Source organism: Rhipicephalus microplus, chromosome 2 (assembly GCF_043290135.1).
Source record: "Rhipicephalus microplus isolate Deutch F79 chromosome 2, USDA_Rmic, whole genome shotgun sequence".
NCBI lineage: Eukaryota > Metazoa > Arthropoda > Arachnida > Ixodida > Ixodidae > Rhipicephalus > Rhipicephalus microplus.
Window position 1 is genome coordinate 258,836,805 of NC_134701.1, and position 25,440 is coordinate 258,862,244.

Below are 25,440 nucleotides of genomic sequence, written 5' to 3' on the forward strand. Positions count from 1 at the left end.
CTCCGACCTCGATATAACGAACCCAGATATAACGAATTATCTGTTTTAACAAAGTATATGAATGATAGTCTTCCAGCAGACACAGTGTTAAGAATATACTTCTATAACAAATTTTTGGACAGAACAAACTTATTGTCGTGCAAGATTCAACTTTGTTAAATGACGTACGAGTGAAGTAGGATTTTTTTTTCATGGTCACTTATCAGAGCCAATGATATTGCTTTCTTGCAACCCTTGAATATATTTATTTCTTTTGATGTATCAAATATATTTCCTCTTACTATGTATAATATTTCAGTCTTCTTTTGCACATTTCTGTAAATAACTGATGCATTGTAAGTAACATTACTACATTTTCATGCAACCACCATGTATGCCTTGTGACGAGGATTGTACGAAGAGTAAATTTTACGTTCGAAGCGAATAATATTTTGGTCAAATAGCTTCAAGTCAAATAGTTCAAATGGCATATATTGCATACAATAAAGAAAGATCAGTATGTTGGTCATGAAACAACAAACCAGCAAAATATCTTTAAAAATTGAAACAAAATTGAAAGAACGTGGCAATTCCATTCTTTTTGGTACCAACATATGAAGTTCGGTTGGATGCCAGTGTCACAAAACGAGCGCTCAAAAAGGGCGCGCCGCCAAATTCGAGACGAAGCGCCGGAGAGATGCCTCGAGGTCAACGAGAAAAAAAAAAAAAGCATCCAAAGACTCCCTGGGCGTGCGTCCCTCTCCCCTCGGAAGCGTAGGTTCGCCGACAAACCTCCTCACATCGGCGGCCGAGCAAGCCCTAGAAAGTTCTCGATGGAAAGGGGCGTGGTGATGCAGGGTTGCGTCATCTTTCGCGAACGGCCCTCGTACCATCTCGCGCTTTCCCCAGCCTTCGCTGCGTATCACGCCGACGAAATTATGATAACTTTCTGGAATCTCGGGCAGAAGGTGTTTAACCGAGCAGCAGAGATGGGAGATCAGGACAAGAAGGAAGTTAGTGCCAGTGTGCGTGGGGTTATTCCGCCGCGTCTGTCGGTGAAGGTTTTGTCCTTAGTGACAAAGCAGGAGAAGAAAGTATGCACCAGAGTGCGTAGGGTGTTCTGCCTTGTGGGCGAAGCCTTTTGTCTTCCGTGACAAAGGAGGAGAAGAAGAGGATTTCCACCTGAGGGGTGAAGACTCGAGCTACCGGCAAGAGTGTGCGTCTACCGCTATCGAGCGAAGACGCGTGGCAACAGCTGCGTGTGGGAAGCCGACGTGTTACCGGCGAAGAAGTTTGGAGCCTGGAGAACGGTCAATTGAAGACGCGAGGTTTCCTGGAAGAAAAACTTCGGGGGCAGCGGAACGACAACAACACTGGACTTCGAGTGAGTGATTCTCGGAAGAGTATCATCCAGACTTTTGTTCCAAGAACTTTGGACTGAATAAGTTTTCCAACTCTTTAGTCTTTAAGTGTCTTGGTTGTTCGATGCATATGACTGCATTGTAGGGCGTATTGTTGTCTGTGTCCGTTGTTTTGAGTGTGGCTGATTGTACTGTGTAGTACATTGTTTGATTGGTGACATTGTATTCAACTATTGTCGAGTGTGCATACTTGTGTATCGTTTTGATCTGCCATAATTGAGAATATAATTTTGTTTTGTTTATCAACTCTCGGCTCTGACTTGTTCTTTAGGCCACAGCCGGCGTCCGCTGGCGCGTCAAATAGGACCACTTCTAATTGTCCACGCTTTTGTGGTGCGGTTCGGGGGGCCGATACTTCGGCCCTTGGAATTAGCCCGGCGATCGCCTCCCTAATTAACGGGGCGTGACTATTAATCTGGCGTCCGCGAAAGGACCCTTTTGGTGCACAGTGTGTCCAAAGTAGTGAGAAAGAGCCTCGAGTTGTTCATACTGCTATCGGAATGATTTTGTGTGTTGCTCAGTGTTCTCTATAACGAGTGCAGGGGAGTGTTCCGATAGACTGATTTAGGCAGATACTTTTTGCACGCGGCAAGACCTCATTTGCAAGACACAATGGATCTCGAAAAGTTTGTAGCTCTTGGTGAGAAGATGGGTCTTTCTGGCACCGAACTACGGAAGTGGGTCACCCAGAAGGAAAAAGAAAAAGAGAGGGCCAAAGAAGAAAAGGCAGCTGAGCTGGAAAAAGAAAGGTTGGCGGTCAAAAGAGCCAAAGCGAAAAAAGAAGTTGAGCTGGAGAGGGAGAGGTTGGCAGCTGAGAGAGCCAAGGAAGAAAAAGCAGCTGAGTTGGAGAGAGAGAGGTTGGCAGCTGAGAGAGCAAAAGAAGAAAGAGAGCAGCAATTGAAGATGGAGCTGGAGAGAGAAAAGTTGGCAGCCGGAAGGGCGAGAGAAGAAAGAGAGCAGCAATTGAAGTTGGAGCTGGAGAGAGAAAGACTGGCAGCCGAGAGGGCGAAAGAAGAAAGAGAGGAAAGGGAACGGCAGCGACAGCACGAGATGGAACTCGAGCGGCTCCGTTTGCAACAGCGAAGTGAAACTCCGGTCCAAGCTAGAGTTGAAAGCAGCGAACGGGAGGACCACGGCTTCCTCTTGAACCCAAGCAAGCTGCTCGTAGCGTTTGATGAAAGGAAGGACGACCTTGACGCGTACCTTCACCGATTTGAGACGGTTGCGAGGAGCCAGAATTGGCCGGAACATCAATGGGCAACTGCTTTGAGTACTTGCTTGAGTGGTGAAGCGCTCAGTGTGTACGGTAGGCTGACACCGACCGATGCAGCCAACTATGCAAAGGTGAAAGCTGCTTTACTGAAGTGATTTAGATTTACTGTGGAAGGATTTCGGGACAGATTTCGGACAGGAAAGCCAGGTGATGGTGAGACGGCTACGCAGTACGCCGCCCAACTTAGCCATCATTTCGACAGATGGATTGAACTTTCAGGGACAGCGCAGGAGTACGATGAGCTTAGAGAGCTCCTAATTAGAGAGCAATTTCTTACTAGTTGCCACCCAAGCCTGTCGCTGTACTTGAAAGAGAGGAAGGCTGAGTCATTTGAAGGCATGCTTGAATTGGCCGACCAATTTTTGGAAGCGCAAGGTGGCACAAATTTGGCCAAAGTCAAGAAGGAGTGTCCCGAAGACTCGAAAAATTCGGCACCCGAACAGAAGAAGCGTGCACCGGAGAGTGTTCCGCGATGTTTTCTGTGTAACCGAGTGGGTCATCGCGCGAACAACTGTCGTACTAACTTCACGAGCCCTACGGTTGTAAAATGTTTCAAGTGTGGTCAGACTGGGCACAAAGACGCTTGTCGTAATGGTGTGAGTCAAACTCACCAGGTATCCTGTGTGCTAGCAGCACCGAAATCCGATGGTGATGCCGTCACCGACGGATTGTAGAGTTGAAAAATGGGGAGAAACTTCCTATTGTGGGTGCTGTAATGACAAAACAGCCAACCGGTGTCACGAAGGGAATGCCAACGCTGCCTGGAAAAGTTGCGGGCAAGAAGATTACGGTGTTAAGAGACACCGGCAGCTCCACGGTTATCGTGCGGAGAAATTTGGTACGGGAAAGTGAGTTAACAGGCAAAACGAAACCAGTTTGCCTAATTGACAGTACGGTTCGGATGCTTCCCGAAGCAGAAATCGAGGTTGAAACCCCATACTTCAGCGGGAAGGTTACTGCTCTATGCATGACGACCCCCCTGTACGACCTTGTCATCGGAAACATCGACGGGGCGCGAGAGCCGAATGATCCAGAACGTTTGGGAGAAGGCCCTAAGATAGAGCCCTCGCCAACCAAGCAACCGCGAGATACAGTGGAGGAGCATCCCGTGAAGGATCTCACTTAAGCCCAAGGTGAAGCCGTGGTGTAAGAGACAGTGAATGAGGAGATTATCCTGTTGAATAAGTTTACGTGCTGGGCAGCTGGACTTACGTCGGCACGACCTCAACCGAGCGACAGTGTAAAGGTGATGGAGTCGGCCAGCAAGGCCAAATGTCGTGACATGAACAAGCGGGTGAATAACCGGACAGGATCGGTTGAGCGTTATGACCCGCTAACAATGTCGGAAGTGACAACGATGGCTGAGACGCCGCCTCAGATACCGTCGTTGGATAGGGCTCGCCGGAACAGAACGAGGAAAAACAAGAAGAGATCGAGCGAGTACCACAAAAAAGGGCGCAAGCGCAGCTCAATACTCAGGATAGGTGCTGAGGTCGTATCGGAATGAGTTTGACAGTGCTGAGTGCAATATGTTAAGTTAATGTGGTTGTTATCCTGTGTGACAACTGTATGTCGAGCGAGTCAAAATGTTTGTTACGGTGATGTGATGTATAGTATTGTAGAATTGTTGTAATGAGAGAACTTTGTACATTTGTATTGCTTGGAATATGTGATGGAGTGTTGTAGTCATGTACCTGTGGTTATATTTCATGTGTTGTGAGATTGAATTATAATGTACAATTGTATTGAGTGATACCGTAATTACTCGAATCTAACGCGCACCTTTTTTCCGGTTAAGCGAGTTCATAAATCGCATGCGCGTTAGAATCAAGTACGAACAAAAAAATTACGGTCAATCTATTGCCATCGCAAATCCAAAATGGCCGCCCCCTACGTGCGTCGGCATCACGGAGGAAGGAAAACCTTTTTCCTTCCTCCGTGGTCGGCATGATGCGTCGGCTATTTCTGCCTATGTGTTTACCATGTGCGGCACTTCGTACGTGTGCTGAGGAGTTCGTCATCTAGTAGTGCATTAGCATCGACGACGTGGAAGGGCCGACTCCAAAAACTCGAGTGCACCCCGATGCCGCTTTTAAAAGAAAAGTCATCGCGTGTGCAGAAACGGACGGAAATCGGGCCGCATCGCGGTCGTTCCCGAAACGTGCGTGCGGGACCGGCGGAAACAAAAGCAGATTGTCGACAGCAAAGCTTCACGCAAAGGCTTCAGTGAACCACAGCAGGGTCGGTTTACGCAAATTAAAGAGCTGCTCGGCGAGTATGTGCTTGAGGAGCGAGCGGCGCAGCGGCCCGTGACGACAGAACTGCTCCAAGTGCGGGCTATGCAATTAGTCTTAGAAAAAGGTCTAATGCGGAGCCAGTTTAAAGCGAGCAGGTGCTGGCTAATTAACTATATGAAGAGACGAGGCTCCTCCCTCCGAAGGGGAACATGCATATGCGAAAACTTTTGCGGAGAAGTACGATGAAAAGCTTTACAGTTTTCAGAGGTTCGTCCTAAACTTGCGGCGCAACAACGGCTACCTGCTTGGGCAAATCTGAAATGCCGATCAGACGCCTCTTTACTTCGACATGCCTGGCACCACAACTGTCGAGAAGAAGGGGGCGAAGCAAGTTCGCGTGCTGGCATCGGTCCACGGTAAAACTACAGTGACGGCAATGCTCTGTTACACGTCAGATGGGCACAAGCTTCGCCCGTACCTCATATCGAAGACAATTTATGGAAGATAATTCCGAAAGGAATCGTTTTTTCGAGTGGTGTGATCGTGCGGGCCAGCGAAAAAAAATGGGTGCACGTTGCAATCGATGTCTTACGTTTTTTTTTTTTTTCGCGGTGGAAATCGGGTGCGCGTTACAATCGAGGGCGCGGTAGAATCGAGTAAATACGGTATATTGTGAATGTGACGTGTCATGAGCGACGGACTATGTTACAGTCTCTGAGAATGTGGGGACTGTTCGCACTCGTTTGTGTGGTGTTGAATATTATGAGATAATATTCTTAAAGTTGGGGACAGTGTCACAAAACGAGCGCTCAAAAAGGGCGCGCCGCCAAATTCTCGCGATGAAGCGCCGGAGAGATGCCTCGTGGTCAATGATAAAAAAAGAAAACAGGTATCCAAAGACTCCCCGGGCGCACGTCCCTCTCCCCTCGGAAGCGTAGGTTCGCCGACGAACCTCCTCACATCGGCGGCCGAGCAAGCCCTAGAAAGTTCTCGATGGAAAGGGGCGTGGTGATGCAGGGTTGCATCATCTTTCGCGGACGGTCTCGTACCGTCTCGTGCTTTCCCTAGCCTTTGCTGCGTATCGCGCCGACGAAATGATGAGAACTTTCTGGAATCTCGCGCGGAAGGTGTTTAACCGAGCAGCAGAGATGGGAGATCAGGACAAGAAGGAAGTTAGCGCCAGAGTGCGTAGGGTGTCCCGCCGCGTCTGTCGGTGAAGGTTGTGTCCTTAGTGACAAAGCAAGAGAAGAAGAAAGTATGCGCCAGAGTGCGTAGGGTGTTCCGCCTTGTGGGCGAAGCCTTTTGTCTTCCGTGACAAAGGAGGAGAAGAAGAGGATTTCCACCTCAGGGGTGAAGACTCGAGCTACCGGCAAGAGTGTGTGTCTACCGCTATCGAGCGAAGACGCGTGGCAACAGCTGCGTGTGGGAAGCTGACGTGTTACCGGCGAAGAAGTTTGGAGCCTGGAGAACGGTCAATTGAAGACGCGAGGTTTCCTGGAAGAAAAACTGCGGGGGCAGCGGAACGACAACAACACTGGATTTCGAGTGAGTGATTCTCGGAAGAGTATCATCCAGACTTTTGTTCCAAGAACTTTGGACTGAATAAGTTTTCCAACTCTTTAGTCTTTAAGTGTCTTGGTTGTTCGATGCATGTGACTGCATTGTGGGGCGTATTGTTGTCTGTGCCCGTTGTTTTGAGTGTGGCTGATTGTACTGTGTAGTACATTGTTTGATTGGTGACATATTGTATTCAACTATTGTCGAGTGTGCATACTTGTGTATCGTTTTGATCTGCCATAATTGAGAATATAATTTTGTTTTGTTTATCAACTCTCGGCTCTGACTTGTTCTTTGGGCCACAGCCGGCGTCCGCTGGCGCGTCAAATAGGACCACTTCTAATTGTCCACGCTTTTGTGTTGCGGTTCGGGGGGCCGATACTTCGGCCCTTGGAATTAGCCCGGCGATCGCCTCCCTAATTAACGGGGGCCTGTGACAGCCAGTGATAACAGGTGAAGTAGTTTACTTTTTAAAAATTAAAATACTTAGAGCATATAAACTCATATAACAAGATTGAGGGTAATATGTCCATTCAACCCTTAAATGGGACTTCGAAACAGTGCAAGTTTTTTTTCTGGATAGATGTTTTCACAGCATAGAACTCCTAAGAAGCAGTGAAACCATTTTTGCAGGAGGTCATGTGCAATCAAGTATATGCTCATTCGTTCATTTCGAATACTTAAAAACTTTTGAATAATTCCAATTTATGTTGTAGCAAAGTTAATTGTTATATTCATTTTAATATTCACGCATACTCATTAATAACGAACCATCAGCTCAGCCAAGCTGCTTTTCCAATAGCTATCTGCTAACGGTTTTCCCAGAACACTTGTATTTCTGGAATCTCTCGCATTGTACTGTATTATGAAATGGAACAATCGGGAAATGCGAGCCACTGAAAGCGTCTGCTCAGTTCAAGATGGTATACAAGTCACTACAAATGTGCACGTCAATGCCCATATTACAAAATTCACTAGGCATTTCATTATTGTACCACATAAATTGCAAAAAACTTGAGTAGCAGCTGGCCTCCACATATGAATGTATTCTGTAGAACCATTAAAACATTAACTAAATATTGCTGACGTAATGGTTCGACTATACTACATCAGCTTAAAATGGCTATGTGTGCCAATGAAAAATGACCCAGAACATCGTTTTACACTGCAGTACACCTACTTACAATTTGCTATGGTAAAAGAGGCCAAAAAAAGGGGGCTTCAATAAACATCCATTTCCAACTGCACTGCAGTTACCACGACAACCACATGCCAGCACTGTGATCAGTAATGTGCTAAGATTACACAGTAGCAACACAAGCCCCCTTGTAATCACACCAAGATTACCTCATTGGTTGGCGGAATATCCGACTCGACTTACTTTGCAGCGTTCACAATACGTTTGCTTCAACTCGACTAACTCGTTTTCGATTCCAGTTCCATCAGGAGTTCCCCAGAGTCCTGTGCTAGGACCCCTCTCATTCCTGCTTTATAATCATGACCTGCCCTTGCACACTACTGTGAAAATACACCTTTTTTGCAGATGACTACATCTTGTATCATACTGTTAAATCTCCACTGGATCATGCCATTCTTCACAATTAATTTTCCCATTTTTTCAGCTGGTCCCAATCTTGGCAAATGAATATTATCTTCTCCAACAAGGTCATTAAGCCTTTACCAGACGTTCGTGCCTGTTGACTTTTGAAAACATTAGCAATGTTAGTGCTGGGTGTCCAAACTTAAGTACCTTAGTATCCTTATGACGCATAATTTATCAAGGTCCAAACATATTGATCTCATATGCAACAAAGCCCTTTTAAGAGTTTAGGTTATTTACATCGTATGGTCTGTCTTGCTCCTCAGGAAACCGAACTGTTTACCTACAAAACTCTTTCTTATTCGTCCCATTCTCGAATATGGTAGTGTGATTTGGAACCCCATAAGAAGTGTGATACTATCAAGAAACAAGAAGCTGTTCAAAAAATTACTGCGCGCTTTGTACGCAAAAGATATGACAGATTTTTCTCCAACAAATTTCCATCTCCAGTGTGATACTATCAAGAAACAAGAAGCTGTTCAAAAAATTACTGCGCGCTTTGTACGCAAAAGATATGACAGATTTTTCTCCAACAAATTTCCATCCCCAGCTAAGTCTCACTACACTTGTGAAGCGTCGACATATTGCATGCCTGAAATTTCTGCACAATTTCATCTATTCTTCTCTCTTCGGCCCTCTAGAAGCATATCTGAAATTTTCCACATCTTTTTCTGTGAGCAGTGACCATGCCTTCAATATTGCAACTTTTTTCACCCATATTGACATGTTCAAATACAGCTTTCCCCTTCAACTATAGGAGCCAGAAATGTGCTGTGCAGAAGTGTTCATTCTCTACCGCTTTAAGAATTTCTCGAAGCCTGTTCATGAATGTTGATTTGGTCTTGTTATTCTTTACTTCTTTTCCCACTCCTGCAATAGCCTCATTGTGGCTGCAGTATATATAAAAAAAAAAACTTGAGTGACACTGATTGACACTGATAAAGCATTCTGCCCCTTTGTGATCCCTTCCATTTTGCTTTTGAAACATGTGACAAATCCCTGTAGCTGCTCATGCTTGACGGAATTGAAAGACTGTTACGGCCATTGCTCCTTGAGGTAATACACACCCATATCACAGTGATAAAATGGTTACCTGAAAAAAAACAAATGTTACAAGGCACCACATATGAATAAAGTGTTTGAGCATTTCATACAAACGAACTACCAGCATGTGTTGACTGCAATACCACATTGTAAATGCCACTTTCTAAGCACAAAATGCGGCTGGCATCTTTCAACAAAACAGCTGCAGCAAACAAAAGGACTAGCTAGCTAAAGCTTCACTCTTTACAACGACAGATAGTGCAAGTGTTTTTGAAATAGACAGCATTACTAAAGGCTATGCAAACTTCTGAATAAGGACGTACATGCTGCAGCCAAAGATGTTACTCTACGATTCACAATACATAACAGCTTAAAATTTGGGCCAAAACTAGCAAGCACATTAGACTACGTCATGCACCCTTATCAACACTATAAAAAAAGAGAATTACTTCAAGGGGCTCGTTTCTTTGTTCGACAAAACCAATGAAACCAACAGAGAGTTAAGCCAAAGAAAGCATGGGAGGCATTAATTGTGGTCCCTCAGCGTACTATAGCAATTCCAACATAAATTGAGAGTCATAACACACCCTTTCTATCGGTGTGATATGAACCCACTATTTCAAATGTTTTGAATTTGGATCCCACCTCAGAAAGGGTGCTTTTTCATTCGCTTTAATTCCTTTCAATGAAGGTCCCTGGCATTTTTCTGGGAGTTTTAGACCATTTTAATAATCCTAAACTGTGCTTTTCTGCACTGCACATTTGTTAAACTAATGGCAGCACCTGTTTTGCTTCAAGTGGTGGGGAGATTGTAGTTGCACGTGCTGGGGCTTGTCAAGTATGCATGATTATATGAAGAAAGCTGGGGCTACTTTTGCCACCTTATGATGCAAGCAAACTGTGCTTGAGCAAACTGTTTGCAGAACAACTAGCCACCATGAGATGGGTGATGTGCATTGCAATTAAGCTTGTTTTAAATAATGAAAAAGAGAATGCACAGTTATGTATGAAAGACAGCTAGAAAGACAGCAACAAATTTCCCATTGGTGTTATTAGTTCTTATCAAAACTATGCCCGATAGCTTTCAGACAGGCACGAGCACGCACCTTCTGGGGCTGCACAACCAGTGTACGCTTTGGTGGCTCCTGGACAGGCGCTGCCACTTGGAGAATAGTGGCAGGCACCATTGGATCACTTGTCGTCAGGTACGAGCTCGGGTTGGTCACCAGTCCATCGACCAGGGAGGACTCCCCTTCAAAGAACTCGAGGTCCAAGTCCTCCTCTTTGATACCCATAAGTGCCGGATCATCTGGCAGCACGGGCAGGCCCAGGAGTTCATTGTCGAAAAGCTCCGATGACCCAATCAGGGAATCGGGCATCAGGTTAAACATATCTGCATGAAAATGCAGAAGGAATCATGCATAAGAAAAATGCCTCGCTGAAGCATAGCTAATCAAAAAGGACAGGAAAGTATCTCATTTACTTGATTGTAACACAAACACAATTGTAACACCAGGGGTGACTTTCCATTGCGTCCAGAAATTTTAAATCGAAGTATTGTATACATTTCACTTTTTAGACAATATAAATTTCTGCATCGGTTATAATGTGACAGTATACTTTAGGCATAAAAACAGCTATAGTGACATTGCAGTAAATACGGTAAATCAAGGCTAGGCAAAGAGCTGCTTGTAACATTATGATGTTCAGGGATTGAAGGAAGCTTTTAGAGAGAGGAAACTCGTAAACACCGGGGTGTCGCTGGTGCCAACGTTTTCCACAAGTGGACTTGCCTTTTTCAGAAATGCAACAACAAAAACAGGGGTAGGAGCAAAAATGCACCCCCCCCCCCCCCCCGTTTTTGCAGTTACCTTCTCTTCCTTATTTGTCTCAACAGGAAAAAAAGGGTACGAAGCATAGACATACAGGCATTGAGGAAAGCATAATTTGTAACCATGAAAAAAACAAGTCCGGTTGTTGAAACGCTGGCTGCAGCGACCACCCATGTTTACAAAACGTTCGGCTTTCTTAACGCTATGGGTGCTTAACTTTAGAATTCTAGACTACGCTTCATGGCGACACTTTCGCTTGAACGTGACCTTGCTTTATGGACAAGCATTCTTCGAAGTCACTAACTCCCCACTGCCCCTTATCACAGAGATAAGCTTTGGGCAACAACCTAAGCAATGGAGAAAGCATGTGTGCTGGTTACGCACCTTCTACAGTCTCATATTTCTTGTGTAAGCAACCGACGCCTGCACAGTAAAAGAGACGCTCCGAAAGTGGGTTTCCCAACGAGGATACGACCTGTAGCGTTCCTGAGTCGATTACAACGTGCTAGTGCTATGTCAAGCACGAAATGCATTGCTGTCTTACGTAATGACACCTTAAATTCATGTTCAATGACAAAAAGACGTTCGGCGAACTTTATTTGCTTTAGGCACATGGGACAACACTACGTTTTCTTATTCCTAACGTCGCACTCGGTACAAGCAACGGCTGCACCCAGAACGCCGCTTTCCCGCCTACGGTCGGCACGGCTTTCCGACTGACCATGCAGGTTTGCATCCATGCTTTAACACCCCAGTTCCGGAAATAGATTTATTGCACCGACTTGAACTTACGGGGAAGTAACCGAAACGAAAAATCCGAACGAAAACAACGACGTAAATGGACGAAGATACATTGAGTAACACGAACGAGTGAAGAAAAGGTTGTCGCAAAACATCAGGCGCGAATAAGCAGAACTAGCGGGGTGGATAGCGAGAAAAAACTTCTGAAAAACTTTGTTGTTCTTCAAGAAACACGCTACGGGATCGCGTTCAGCAACAGGCCATTTCGCACGGATGTATTCAGACTGCCCCAATGGTACGCACCATCGATATCTGAAGTGGATGTGGGATCCATCGCATCGTTTACTTGATGACCCCGCACTGTAAGAGGGTTTCTTGAAAGCAATTAACTTATTTATCGGAAAGTTTTTAAAGATACATGTCAGGCTTTCCGAAGGCTCGCTGATGCACCCGACATGAGACCACGAGATCTTGGCCAATCGGAAAACACGCCACCGATCGGGTGATCACGACGTCACCGTTTTGCCCCGCAGCGCCATCACAGTGTCGTTGTGCAACTAGTTTTTATGCACAAAAAGTATTTTCCCTACGTATATACTAACATTCCATAAAAAGTTAATAAAAGTACTGTTCTGTTTTAAATTGCTGTAAATTGCTTATTATATATTGACAAGTAAAATAAGTCATTGCTGTTCTCGGGCTGCCGCTTGCATGTGCGCGGCCTGGCGCGCATTATGAAAGCGGTAATCGCACGAAGACGGGAACAAGACGTAACTTAGAAGTGTGGCAGCTTGGGCTAGTTGGTATGGCATGACGATAGTTATAGCGCGAGAACAAAACGACGACACAAAGACAAGAAGTACTTCTTGTCTCTGTGTCGTCGTTTTGTTTTCGCGCTATAACTATTATCAGGTAGCAAACGACGACACAGAGAGGACAGGCATGCACGTGCATGTGATGCTTTCGCATAAGTATATTGATCTTTCCTGTGGTGGTGATAGTGGTTAGAAGATGGAAAAAAGCACCTAATTTCTGCAGCTCGGAAGGGAGCACGGCGCAGTGCCTTCTTTCCTGTTCAAGCGCAGCTCTCAGCATTGAGTGCCTGTTAGCCCTCGCCGCAACCTGACTCCTTAGACTCTGCCGCAACTCAAGGAACTTTCGCAGAGAATATTACTTGAGCAACGTGACGCGCGTTTTCTTTGTTATTATTCTTTAGCCCTTCCATGTTGAGGTGATAACGGGCATCACTGAAACAAACACTGCCTCGACAATACACGTTTTTTTTTTTTTCGTTTCTTTTTTTTCTCACTATCTGCAGTTCGCACCACATAAACAAAGAATGCATTAAAAAGCTGAAGAATCTGAAGTATAAAAATATGCAGAGTTGTCTGCAACTGGAGTGGGCAGCAAAAAAAAAAAGAGAATATACGAGAATAATAACAGAATATGGATCAAACAAGCAAGCAAGAATGAGATACTGTGAACAAAAAAAAATGAATAAAAATATTTTGAGAGAAAATAAACAGAAAGCTGTCTCTCTCTTTGTAAGCAAACTGTACGTATCCCTCAAGTTATTTGCTCAGATCACCAAATGAAAGTAATACCTACAGCTGCGCTCAAGTTTTCGTGCTAAGGTACGTCATAATCATGGATAATTTTTTTCACAATTTGCTGGCGTGCTTGAGTACTTCCCATGTTTAAAAAACAGTTGCATAAATCAATGGGGGGGGGGGGGGATGATATTCAGACTAGGGGGGGGGGGGCACCCGATGCAAGTGAAACTTCGCTTTCGAACATCATATTTTAATATATATAGCTTGACAGTTAAGCATCATGCACTCGCCTAAACACTAGTTCTGAAATCTGAAGCCCTTTCATAGAGCAGAAACGAGCAAAATCTGCTTTTCGTTAGCGCGATCTTCCTGGAATACTAGAGGTAACTAAATTTGGACGTGGGGCAAATGTTCATTACGCTGCGTTTTAAAATGCCAATTAAATGAACAATCGGGATCACCTACCGTTATTTATTTGTGTACCTAGATGGTTTGTTGGAAGCCATTGACAATTAAGTATGCATCCGATTGTTCCACATAGCAAGAATATTTTATTTTAAAGAAAATAATCAATCCCCGGTGACCATAAACATGCTTTGCGAGAATGTTTCCCAGTCCTGTGACGCTAGGCCTAACAGAAGGAGTTGTTGCTGGGCTAGTTGGTGTCAAATCACATCCATAATGGAGCGCAAAAAAGCGACAAGACGGGCACAAAGAACGACACACCACAAGCGCTACTAACAACTCTAATGGAAAAAACAATTGAAAGCCCTCATTCCAACCATGCGCCTGCGTGGTGTCCTTCTTTGTGTCCGTTTTGTCGTTTCTTGCGCTACATTATGAGCATGCCTAACAGGTATACAGGATGAGTCATTGAGCAGAAGTCCGTGTATACATTTACGCATTACCAGCAGAAAATCACAGCATATCCACGGAGTGGTTGATGATGAGTGGGGCGAAGCGCTATAGGAGGGTTTCACCGCTAAACTGTGAACCATCGGCGAATATCGCCCACAACATAATCAAAGACGTGACAAGCACTGTATATACAGAAGCGACGTCGTTTCTTACGCTGCGTAATACGGGACTGCTTTAAGCTCTCCCATAGTAGAAAAACTAGAACTCTAAATCGCTAACAAATTCTTCTAAACATATTTATACAAGAAACTTTGTTATTGGTAAGTGGTAGCTATACGTCGCTTCCATTCTCCCTTCATCATAACGGCTTCATGGTCGGTGAAGTGATCGATGAAGTAGTGGGCAGTTTGAAGAGGCGGAATTATAGGCGGTCACGTAGAAACAAGGGATAGACACAGTAGAAATATCTATGGTTCTTTAACGCGCACCTGGATACAAGTACATGACCACCTTGCATTTCATATTGGCTACTTCTCAACAGTATTGGCTTTACGGTCGTTGAAGTGGTGCATCAGTGATGAGGTGTAGTGGCATGTTTGCAGGGTGGCTACATACTCCAACGGAGGAAGGACAGACCCACACCCTAAGAAGCTTCACCCCTAAAATGTCGAAGTACGTATTTCCAATCGGTGATGTACTACAAATGGCATATTAGCTGGAAACATGCGCGAAACTGACTGTCCGGAGTTGTTAGGCTGAGCCCGGCACCGAGACAGATGCCGTTTTTTTTATTTAATAGCATAGTTTACATATATTTAAAAAAAAAAACCTTTGTACACTTACGAAAAACAATATGACCGCGGAAGAGTTGATGGCCACCAACGTTTACACAGACGTTGGCAGGCAGTTGAAGAAAAATTATCTAAGCACAGAACAAAAGAAATTGTGGGGAATAGCGTAAAGAGGAAGAAGAAATGAAATGTCGTTATGATGTGTCTCTGTGACGCGCTGGCGGCTCCCGTTCGCGCCGTGGTGCATTTAGAGTTCACCACTAAAGAAAGAGATTAATTGCATTCTGAGACACGACTTCCCGAAAAAATAATCGCAAAAGCTTTCGAGTACATATTCAGGCAATCGCTTGATCAATTTCACACTAATCAATATTATACACATCCAGCCGTGTGTGCGTCTGTATCTTTTTCTTGTTCCGTGCTTTGCTGGCTTTTATTCAAGATGGCCGCCATCGCAAAACGTTTCCCCCCCTCCTTGTGATTCTCCCGGATTTACGCCGCTGCTTAAAAAGAAAATTTGAATGAGAAAACCATCCCCCTATAGTAGAATCGAATCAGCTTGGCCCGATATCTTGTTTCACAATAAATTAAATGTTTATCCTTCAAGCTATCGGACCCAGACCTAAATGGGCGCAGCCTGGTTCAACGAGAACGTTCAACAATAGAAAAACATTTGAAAAATCTGCGCCTTTCAGCGTTTCACATTACTTGCTACAGCACGCAAAAATTCTACGTAACGTCTTTACCTAGCACGAATCACGAAACAGAGTTTACAAGTGACAAAGCGTCGCACGAAAAAAAAAAAAGAAGGAAGAGGGGAGGGAATTGGGAATAATTGAAAGGCTATTCAGAGATATCTTTCTTGTGCGACTTACATAATCACGATCCAATTTTCGACAAAGCTGTTTCTTTGTGGCGATTGACATAGGGATTTCTGGTGCCCGTTATTACATCCCGCACGTACAATTTAAAACGTTGCTCACGTGGGACTTGATTGTTTGGGAACTTGCACGCTTGCATGAATCGTTTTTCGAGCACTCATTAAAGATTTTTAAAATGCGAAGCATTTCTAAGCGAACCATAGGCATTTTGAGCGTTTATGTCTACGACTGGGAGCTTTCGTGAACGACGCAGCCACAGTGCTGCGTCGTTATTGCTTAACTTGTTGTTTCTGTTAACCTGTTGCTTCTGGCCCCATCGTCACCCTTCATCACCTGTAATCTGAACAAAAAGTGTAATAAGAACGTTGTTCAAAGTAGTAGTAGTAGTAGTAGTAGTAGTAGTAGTAGTAGTAGTAGTAGTAGTAGTAGTAGTAGTAGTAGTAGTAGTAGTAGTAGTAGTAGTTGTTGTTGTTGTTGTTGTTGTTGTTGTTGTTGTTGTTGTTGTTGTTGTTGTTGTTGTTGTTGTTGTTGTTGTTGTTGTTGTAGGTAGCCACCTCCACCGCCGGACTAGAGGAGTAGCACGCGCGCAGTCTTGAATTGAGGGGGAAACCAGCGCACATTAATCATAAAATAAAAGGTAGTTATTTCTGATTATAATAACCTACAGAGACGAATATCGGTGACTTAATCTCCAATGAAATTTGCCTTGAATTTGATCCTAAATAAAAAAAACTAGTAACAGAAGGACGCACTTGGAGCACTATCTGACCAGAAAAAGTTGCGACGTTAAACTCGCTGGGTGTAATCTCCTTGGTTTTAGCAATGTTTGGGCGCAGTGCCATGAACTAGTGGCGGTGAGAGATGGGAACTAGACACGAAGCGCAGGCCGTAAGAGAGTGCGCGCGTGCCGCTCCTCTAGTCCGGCCGTGCCACCTCTCGTTTAGTCTTTGGAATGTCCTGTGGATCGCCGTATTGCTATGTGATGAATGTATGATCAAAAAATGTGAGATGGCAGTACTTGGAGTGTTAACTATAGATGGACAGAGCACACACGGACGGACAGACAGAGAGGTGCACGGACAGACAGACGGACGGATGCATGAATGGACGGGCGCATGGATAGATGCACGGACGGACGGATGGACGCACGAACGGACGCACGGACGAATCCACGAATGAACAGACGCACGAACGGAAGCACGGACGGACGAATGGACAGACGGATGGTTTTATGTTCGCACAAACGGACGCACGGACGGACACAAGCAAGAACGAACGGACGGGCGGAAGTGCGGACGGACTGACAGATGCTTCACCCCACACATCATCATGCACTTCGTGGATGTATTTTGTGTTTTTTTTTTCTGCTCATTTTTCCCTGTGCCGAGTAGCATGCTAGAGCGAACTAGCTCAGCCCGACCTCTCTGCCTTCTAATAAATCATCTCTCCCTCTCTCTCGTGGTCGCCTCCTTAAACTGGTGTAGACCGAAATTGGTACCAGAGGGTCAGAGGGCTTGACGAATATGACTGTTTCGTCATGACGCGATTAACGTTGAAATCTTGCAGCAAACCTCGTCAAATACTTTCCTCCAGACAGGCGTGGCCAACCCTCGTTTACCACTGGCCATGGTGTCAGGGTATGCGCCCCAAGTGATCGACGTGTAGTTTATGTTTACCACAGAACGGTGAGGACAGACATTGGCAATTTAAATGCAAGAGCGACGTTGGCAGTGACCCGAATAATTCAAAGAATAAAAATCACGATTCTAGCACGAATCTAACCAAATATTTTTTTCTTGGCGGTCAGGTATCCAACCACGAACTTAGCTTCTATTAGCGCGGCACATATGAAAAGGAAAGAGGAAAGAATACAGAGACGTCAAGACAGGTAGGCCTCTGTATTCTTTCCTCTTTCCTTTTCATATGTGCCGCGCTAATAGAAGCTAAGTTCATGGATAACCAACTCGCCCGAGCCACAACACTTTATCCAACCACGTGTACCCAAGCCAGATCTCGAGCATGCTTTGAAAAAATACCCTACACAGGCGGCCATCTATCTTTATAACAGTTCAATAAACGTTACGTGTGAACTCCTATGTCACGGGCTTCACGTCGCGTTAACGTCAGTTGTAGTGCTGACTTTTCTTTAAAAGCAGTCTAACAACCTTTAGATGTGTACGATTCAGCAAAATGGTCAAGCGTAGCTTGATTGATTTCAGAGAAATACGCTGATGAAAGTTATGTGTGATGTTCACGTAATTGCACCGTAAAGCGCACTTGGTTTAGGCATTACTGATGCATGTGCTCAAACGTGAGTGTCCACGTTACGTCAAGTCTTAAGTTGATTTTTAAACGTAAGTGTAGTCCATCTATCTTTATATTGAATGGTGGCCATCTATCTTTTATAATTGCACCGTAAAGCACACTTGGTTTAGGCATTACTGGTGCCTGTGCTCAAACGTGAGTGCCCACGTTACGTCAAGTCTTAAGTTGATTTTTAAACGTAAGTGTTGTCCATGTGCTTGGCAAGTACACAATGTACCCACAACTACTCTGTACACAAAGACAGCTCGATCCACCTCCGAACGCCCGACTCAAGGTAAAAAAAAAATGCAACACAGAAAACTGCTCGCTGGCTGCTTCTCATTAAGCTGATTCACACAAGGTGTGGGATCTGCCTGCACTTTTTTCTTTTTTTCTTTTTTTCTTTTTTCTTCGTTCCTTCCTTCCTTCCTTCCTTCCTTCCTTCCTTTCTTTCTTTCTTTCTTTCTTTTTTTTAAACAAAATCTAGAACTGATCGTATCAGTCACTCATGTGATGATTCGCATCTTGCTTCACGAAAGTATTGGTCATGTCGCTGCTGTCATTTCGACTAGGTTTTATCTCAGTGGCATGAAATATTTTAGGGTAGTGCACTGAATTTTGCACTGTTCTCGCACTGCTTTTATAACGTTTCGGTTAACCTGCTAACGTAATTTACTGCTAAACGTATAATTACCGCATGCGTAATTAGAACGCACACTTCCAACATCGCTTATATATGTGGTCCCAATTTTAAACGTACATGAACTATTCGCCCCGATTAGTTCACCCAAGACTCTTTCAAATCTTGTGCACAACTGATGAATATAACAATAATGCGAAGCAACGACGGTTGGAGCACTACGTGCTATGAACTTGTGATTGAGAGGCCGCCTTACTCGAGCGCACGGTTTGTTCACCACATATTGCACGTAACATACCCTCCATTCAAGTTTACTGGAACTCAATTTGGTGCCCAATACTCTGCAGTACAAAGTTCTGTGTGCTCTTAATTCGTGTTTCACGAAGCAACCTTGAATGCCTCCTCTCCTTACTCGAGCGCACGGTTTGTTCACCACATATTGCACGTAACATACCCTCCATTCAAGTTTACTGGAACTCAATTTGGTGCCCAATACTCTGCAGTACAAAGTTCTGTGTGCTCTTAATTCGTGTTTCACGAAGCAACCTTGAATGCCTCCTCTCCTCCCCCTCAAAAAAAAAAGTCAAATTCCATAAAGCTGGCTTCTTTGCATGAACACTATACGTACGGCGAAGCCAGCCATGAGTGTTCACGGTGGAGAGTGCATTGAGGGAAAGTACCAGCTTCGTTTGAATCGTATCAAGGTTCGTGTGCATGTTGTCAACGCTGTGCATGCTGTGAAGTACTCGTGCCGTTTTCGAGAACAGAAAACTTTAGCAACTATGCGAGTTATAAATCCTTAATGAAATAATTAATTAAGGCGGTCCTGGCATTCAGCGGCCGTCATAAAGTTTGCCGTATAAAAACATAACAGCTTGTTGTCGTTTTCTTTTTTTGCGCTTGTACATTTACGCAACAGCTTGTTCAAAGAGCACTTCCAGCAGCGATCATGTGACTAACATTGCGCACCTACAGTTTTCATGCTACGTATGATTACATATACGTAAACACCCGCAGACTGCTTTATTTACAGCGAAGCTGTCTTAATCTACCCTGCACCACCGTCGTCGTCGCGTTAGTAGTAGTAATAGTAACAGTAGTAGTAGTAGTAGTAGTAGTAGTAGTAGTAGTAGTAGTAGTAGTGCAGTTGTAGTAGCAGTCACTCATGTGATGTGACCAGTGGTAGGAATTGATAAAGAAATAAATAAAACGAAATGATGATTATGATGATGATTATGGTGATGATGATGGCGTTGTTGTTGATGATTATGATGATGATGATGATGATGATAATGATGATGATGATGATGACGATACTCGCAATGAGGCTGTCCAAGTCCACCCCCGCATACACTCGCACGCTTGCAGCTCCGCTGTCCGATGGTTTTAGCGGCGTGTAACTAGGTAAAATTGTTTAACGCGAAAGCGTTCATGTCTAAGTCCATAACAAATTTAGTGACGTATTTCCGTCGCTGAAATGAAGTAAAAATGCAAGCCATTAAGGTACACGACATCACCGGCCACTTTATCACTCTATCCACTGCATGCACCATGGTACCACTCCCTGGTTGCCTTACAAACGCGCCTTTTATATATCACGCTACACTCTCGCAGTGCTCTTTATCGGCGGGATGGTATTGCCCTCTGGGAGTAGGAAGTGAAGCAGTGCATCATGAACATGTAATTTTCGATTAGCTCCAGCAAATCCTCGTTCTATACGTGTCCGATCCATTCAGGGCGTTCTCAAAAAGAGAAATGAAATTTTTAAAAAGCCTGAACACACCTCGAGGTGGCGACCTTAGCCTCCTCGAGGTGTATTCAGGCTCTTATAAAATTTAGGCGTCGATCGCCCTCATAGCATCTGTTCATACAAAAAAATTAATTGAAAGACACTTCGTATTTCCAAAGTGTGTTCGGCGAAAGCCTGTGGCTATTCAACTGACTCTCTCTCTCTCTCTCTCTCTCTCTCTCTCTCTCTCTCTCTCTCTGTGTGTGTGTGTGTGCGTGTGTGTGTGTGTGTGATATTTCCATAGCTTTGTCACCTTAAGAAAAGAAGTATCTACATTCTCCACTTTGACGTTGGCGAGTGCAATTTGTCGCAATCGGCGATGACGCGTGCATGAGCTGTGCTGTATCGTAACATGATCGTTTCCCGGTTTTATCAGTCTGTTGTTGTATAAATAGCACGTGTGATCGCAAATAAAACATTAGTTGCAAGTTATCGCTCAGTGTGTGTGTGTGTGTGTCTCTCTCTCTTAGTGTCCTTGTCGTGGTGCGCTATAACCATATAAATGATGAACCCGAAATGAAACCAGCGACACGATTGTGGGTCTGTATCATGACTGGGCACGGACGGATGGGTGGGTGGACGTGAGCACGCGGCTTTCGACGCCATAGCTCTGCGAGCTGCACCTGCCTCGCATGGGTGACAACACCACCCTACGGTAACACCGCGTTCCTCGCTTACGCTCACTCCGAGACACGACGCGCGCCGCCTTTCCCTCTGGTCCGGCCTCTATGTTTAATAGGCAGTTTAATAGAGACTTCATCGAAGACAGTGCCGCTTGCGCTCATTGCGGCAGCAATGAAACAATAGAGCACGTTCTCTGTCACTGCCTTCGTACAGCGTGCAAAGACGGCAGTTAGCTCCTGAGCTCGCCCTGACAGAGACCCTTGTCAGAACAGTCAGTGCTTGAAAAGCGACATAATCTGTCTTCGCGCATAAAGTCAGTGAAGGCCTTATTGAAATTTTTGCGTGATAATGGCCTACCGAATAGCTATAGCAGCCCAGCTCACTTTTTTTCCTTTTCTCTTTCGCGTGTCTATTTCGCTCTTCGCTCTTTCTCATTTTTGTTCCCTATTCTTCGTTCTCTTAGTGCAGGGTATCAAAACGGATGCTACAACTTTCGAATAACCTCCCTATCTTTCCCTCATTTTATTTTCTCTCTCTTAATAGAGAGTTTTAGTTGAGCGTACACACCAGCCCTGCGGACGCAGGCTGCCATTGGAAATGGCTGGCAGCTTTTAGCTACTTCAATCATTTATCACGTGCGTTAATCAGCGAAATGAAGGTGTACAACCAAGCGTCAACATGGGTGCCTTCTCGTTAAGCGGTGATAAAGCTGCCAAACACCAACAAACACTGTGCAAACTGTCTTATATCAATGTACAGGAACATTCAACTACTTGTGTAAGGACACGTTCACCGAGGGATCAATTTTTTTCTTTTTCCACCGGGGAGACCTTGTGAGCTGCAATAAGCCTTCACACGTGGTTTTTGGCTTGGTTGGTCCACATATCTTCATTCTTCTATAAACATTTATCGCATTTTGAACTTCATCGTTGAGAACTACAGCGTGTGACTCACGGTACTTACATCATTTTTACCGGCTACCACCAACGTGCGAAAACGTATTTAGATCCTTTATTCGCTCTACCCTTAAACATGAGTAAGTCGATCCACACGAATTTCTTGCCTTTGAAATGAAGGACGAGAACAATCGTCTGTCGTGGAGACAATAATGATTTTATTCTGCGCGTAACACAATCTGAGTGCTGACTATACCAAGACGAAGATGTCATAAACGTTACAGCACGTGGCACTGTGCTGTAAGTATACAACGCGGCATATATAAATTGTATATACGAGTCGTAACGTGTCTTATATATACACGAATCTTATAGAAGATCACTTTCCCGTCTGAAAAATGCCGGTAAAATAAAGATAACCGCTAAGCGTTGTTTCTTCTTTTTCTCAGTACACATTATCCATCGAAAGAGAAAACACCCCATTACGTACATACAAACCCCAAAAAGTAGCTATGGAGATTAATGTTATAAAATGCTTTATATTACTTCACGTTTTGCCGAGAACCCGGCCTTCGTCGAAATGACGTATGCGCGCACATGTTCTCGCGGACACAACCAGATCAAGTTGCGATCCTTGTGCACTTGAATTATATTACTACACTGACAAAAAAAAAAAGTCGAACGGTAATCAGCGTCGGCAAAATGCATTTAGCATCACCAAAGAAAGCAAGCAGTAATTTATTGACTTGCTAATTGAATGATTGATTGATTCATTCATTCACTCTTGAACAGAGGCCATTGCCATGCCATCCACTCTCTCGCATCATGAATTGACTTTGCAACATTTTCTCGACATCATCGCGCGCGACGTTCCCGTGATGCTAGTGCCCTCAGGTGATGTATCTTATAACGAGTATTAAAATCTCGTAGTGATTCAAGATCAAGCATATGCAGAGACTCAACACTAGCGGAGTTTCATCGATGCCCGGCATGATAATACCCAGGTCGCCAGGCAAGGCTTATGTAGCAGACATCCTCAACTTTCTGTCCCAGCGAGTGTCGATATACCTCGGTACATCTTGTCTGCACGTCATTCACTCCGTTTTGGCGCAAATTTTCGTTTTGATTTAGGCGTTGACGACGCCTTAACTCGGAATAATACACACCCTTTTCAAGTACAAACGTGGCTTTGTATTCGAATGAGTTTAGTGGCTTTGCGTGGGGAATGGATAAACGGCGTGTGGTATACTCGGCTGTGATAATGATCTTTACACCTTACCGAGGGCATGAGGTCCAACCGCTTTCTCCAAGGCCCAACTGCTTCCTCTTCTGCGACCACGTTCTGTTGAGCCTACACATTTGGTTGATGAAAACCATCTTATGATGATGAGAGACACCGTAGTGGAGGGCTTCGGAGATTTCGACTACTATGGGCTTCTTCAAGGTGCACCCAAGTCTGAGCACACGGGCCTACAGACAGCATTTTGGCCTCCATCGAAAATGCTGCCGTCGCAGCCGGGATTCAATCCCGCAACCTGCGGGTCAGCAGCCGAGTAACTTAGCCACTAGACCACAGCGGTGGTGCAGGTCACACATTTAAGAATGAGTGCATTTCAAAACAGTCTAATGATGACTGTCGTGGGAACATTGACGAAGGTGAAATGCTCTTGTATAGAAGTTCGCCTGATTTGACAAAGCCAGCGCACCCCAACACGGACTGGAGAATTTCAAAACTCAGTATGCAGATCCCCGAAGCTTCAGTGAAACTAACACTGAGTTCAATTAGGTAACAACACTATTTATGCGAGCAATGTAGGTAGCAATAGTTAGATTTACCGGCCATCACAATATAGCCGTATTTCTGACGCGAGACACTTCCCATCACGTTGCTTGCCATGCATGGTTCTGCAGAAAATCTGTAGCTTCTCAAAGTGACATAACGGCTATGTCGAATACATGTGGTACCGGAGATAGAATCCAAAAAAATAAACCCAATTCTAGAACCCAGTATCCTTGTGGATAAAATACGATAGAGGTAACAGCATTAGCCAAGATTGAATATTCATGTGAAGCTTCTGCAGTGATTCATACAAAAAAATGCACGAACTGTTGTCGTACTTCACTATTTCTTTTGTCCTTCCTCGCCTACAAACGAAGACAAGTAATAATTTCAATGCACAATTTCGAACGTGTACCTGCCATTCCCTGTGCGTAGCAAAGTTGAGTCGACTGTTTCTTGCTGAGCTCGGGGCTAAGATTTGCTATTCGTTGAAAAAACATGACAGCGTGTTGCGACGACAACTGTGGTGTGATGATTTCGACGAAGCTTCTATGACTGATCAGGTACCATGATTTTTCGGTGGTATTCTGCGATAAACCCGAGTTTCGTATATGTCGTGTTCTCAGTGGTTGCTGTAGTTCAACGCCTCGTCTGCCGTGCTCCCACGTTCGTGTCTGAAGTGCTGTCTGTTCCCCTCCTATTGAAATGTTTTGTTATCAATCGCGACGCCAGTTTTCTATGTACGCCATTTTTAAGTAAGAAAGGTAAAGAACCATCTATTCTGAGTTATCTATCTGTACCATAGTCTACTATAGTCCAATATATATGGAATGAAATTGTGACTGTTTCCCTCTATTGAGCCGAAACCTAGATATATTTCTTTACCTCGTGGACACTCTCGGGTGGGTCCTCACTTTCTCAGAGGTATGGCTTCGGTTTGAAATGACACTTTTATCGCAATTTAAACCACATAGGACTAGAATACCCTGATATGGTTCCCCGGAGAAAAAAAACTTCAAACATCAATCCAGGCACGCGTAGCCAGGAAGGTTTTCTATATATGGGCGAGACACTTATTGAAGACATTGACTATTTTAGATATACGCCTCTTTTTATTACTTATTTTGGGTGACACATTTCTCTCCATCCAAATTACGGGAAGGGAGGTCTAGGGAATCGCCCCCCCCCCACCCACCCCCCGTGTATACGGGCATAAAGCAATCGTTGCCTGTGCGGAAGAGGTCGACAAGCTGCCATCTACAAACGCCTGATATTTCTCTTCAATAATGTTGCCTTTATTTCATCTTATTTAGCCCAAATATAACTCAAGCTGTTTTTTTTTTCTTAGCTCGAGCTCAATCGTAAAACAATGGGCTCATTTTCTAAGTGACACTTGTAACAACAAGGAAATCCACCCACCGGCATGGCGAGCTTTTTCGCGCCCCGACCTTGAGCAATTAGGCATCGGGGATGTGAATGAAGGGAGAGGAGGAAAATAAGCTCGTGCGTGCGACAACACAAAGTGCGTGAGGCGCCCTCACGTAGGCGGCGCCGAAAGAGAGCGGAGGCGGCGCGCGGCGAGCCCGCCTCCCTTGAAAAGCGAGCGGGCGCCGCACTCGTGCAACACAACGACCGCGACA

General features: G+C 44.6%; 1 protein-coding gene across 1 annotated transcript in view; it reads right to left on the reverse strand.

Annotated features, from left to right (window-relative positions):
* SREBP (Sterol regulatory element binding protein) overlaps positions 1-12,164 on the reverse strand; it is a 58,805-nt gene extending 46,641 nt beyond the window's left edge. Inside the window, exons 1-2 of the mRNA XM_037421079.2 lie at positions 11,988-12,164; positions 10,218-10,504 (exon numbers count right to left, since the gene is read on the reverse strand). Of these exons, the coding sequence (XP_037276976.2) occupies positions 10,218-10,504; positions 11,988-12,018 (318 nt within the window). The 5' untranslated portion in view covers positions 12,019-12,164. The remainder of the gene's footprint in view (positions 1-10,217; positions 10,505-11,987) is intronic.
* Positions 12,165-25,440: the final 13,276 nt, after the last annotated feature.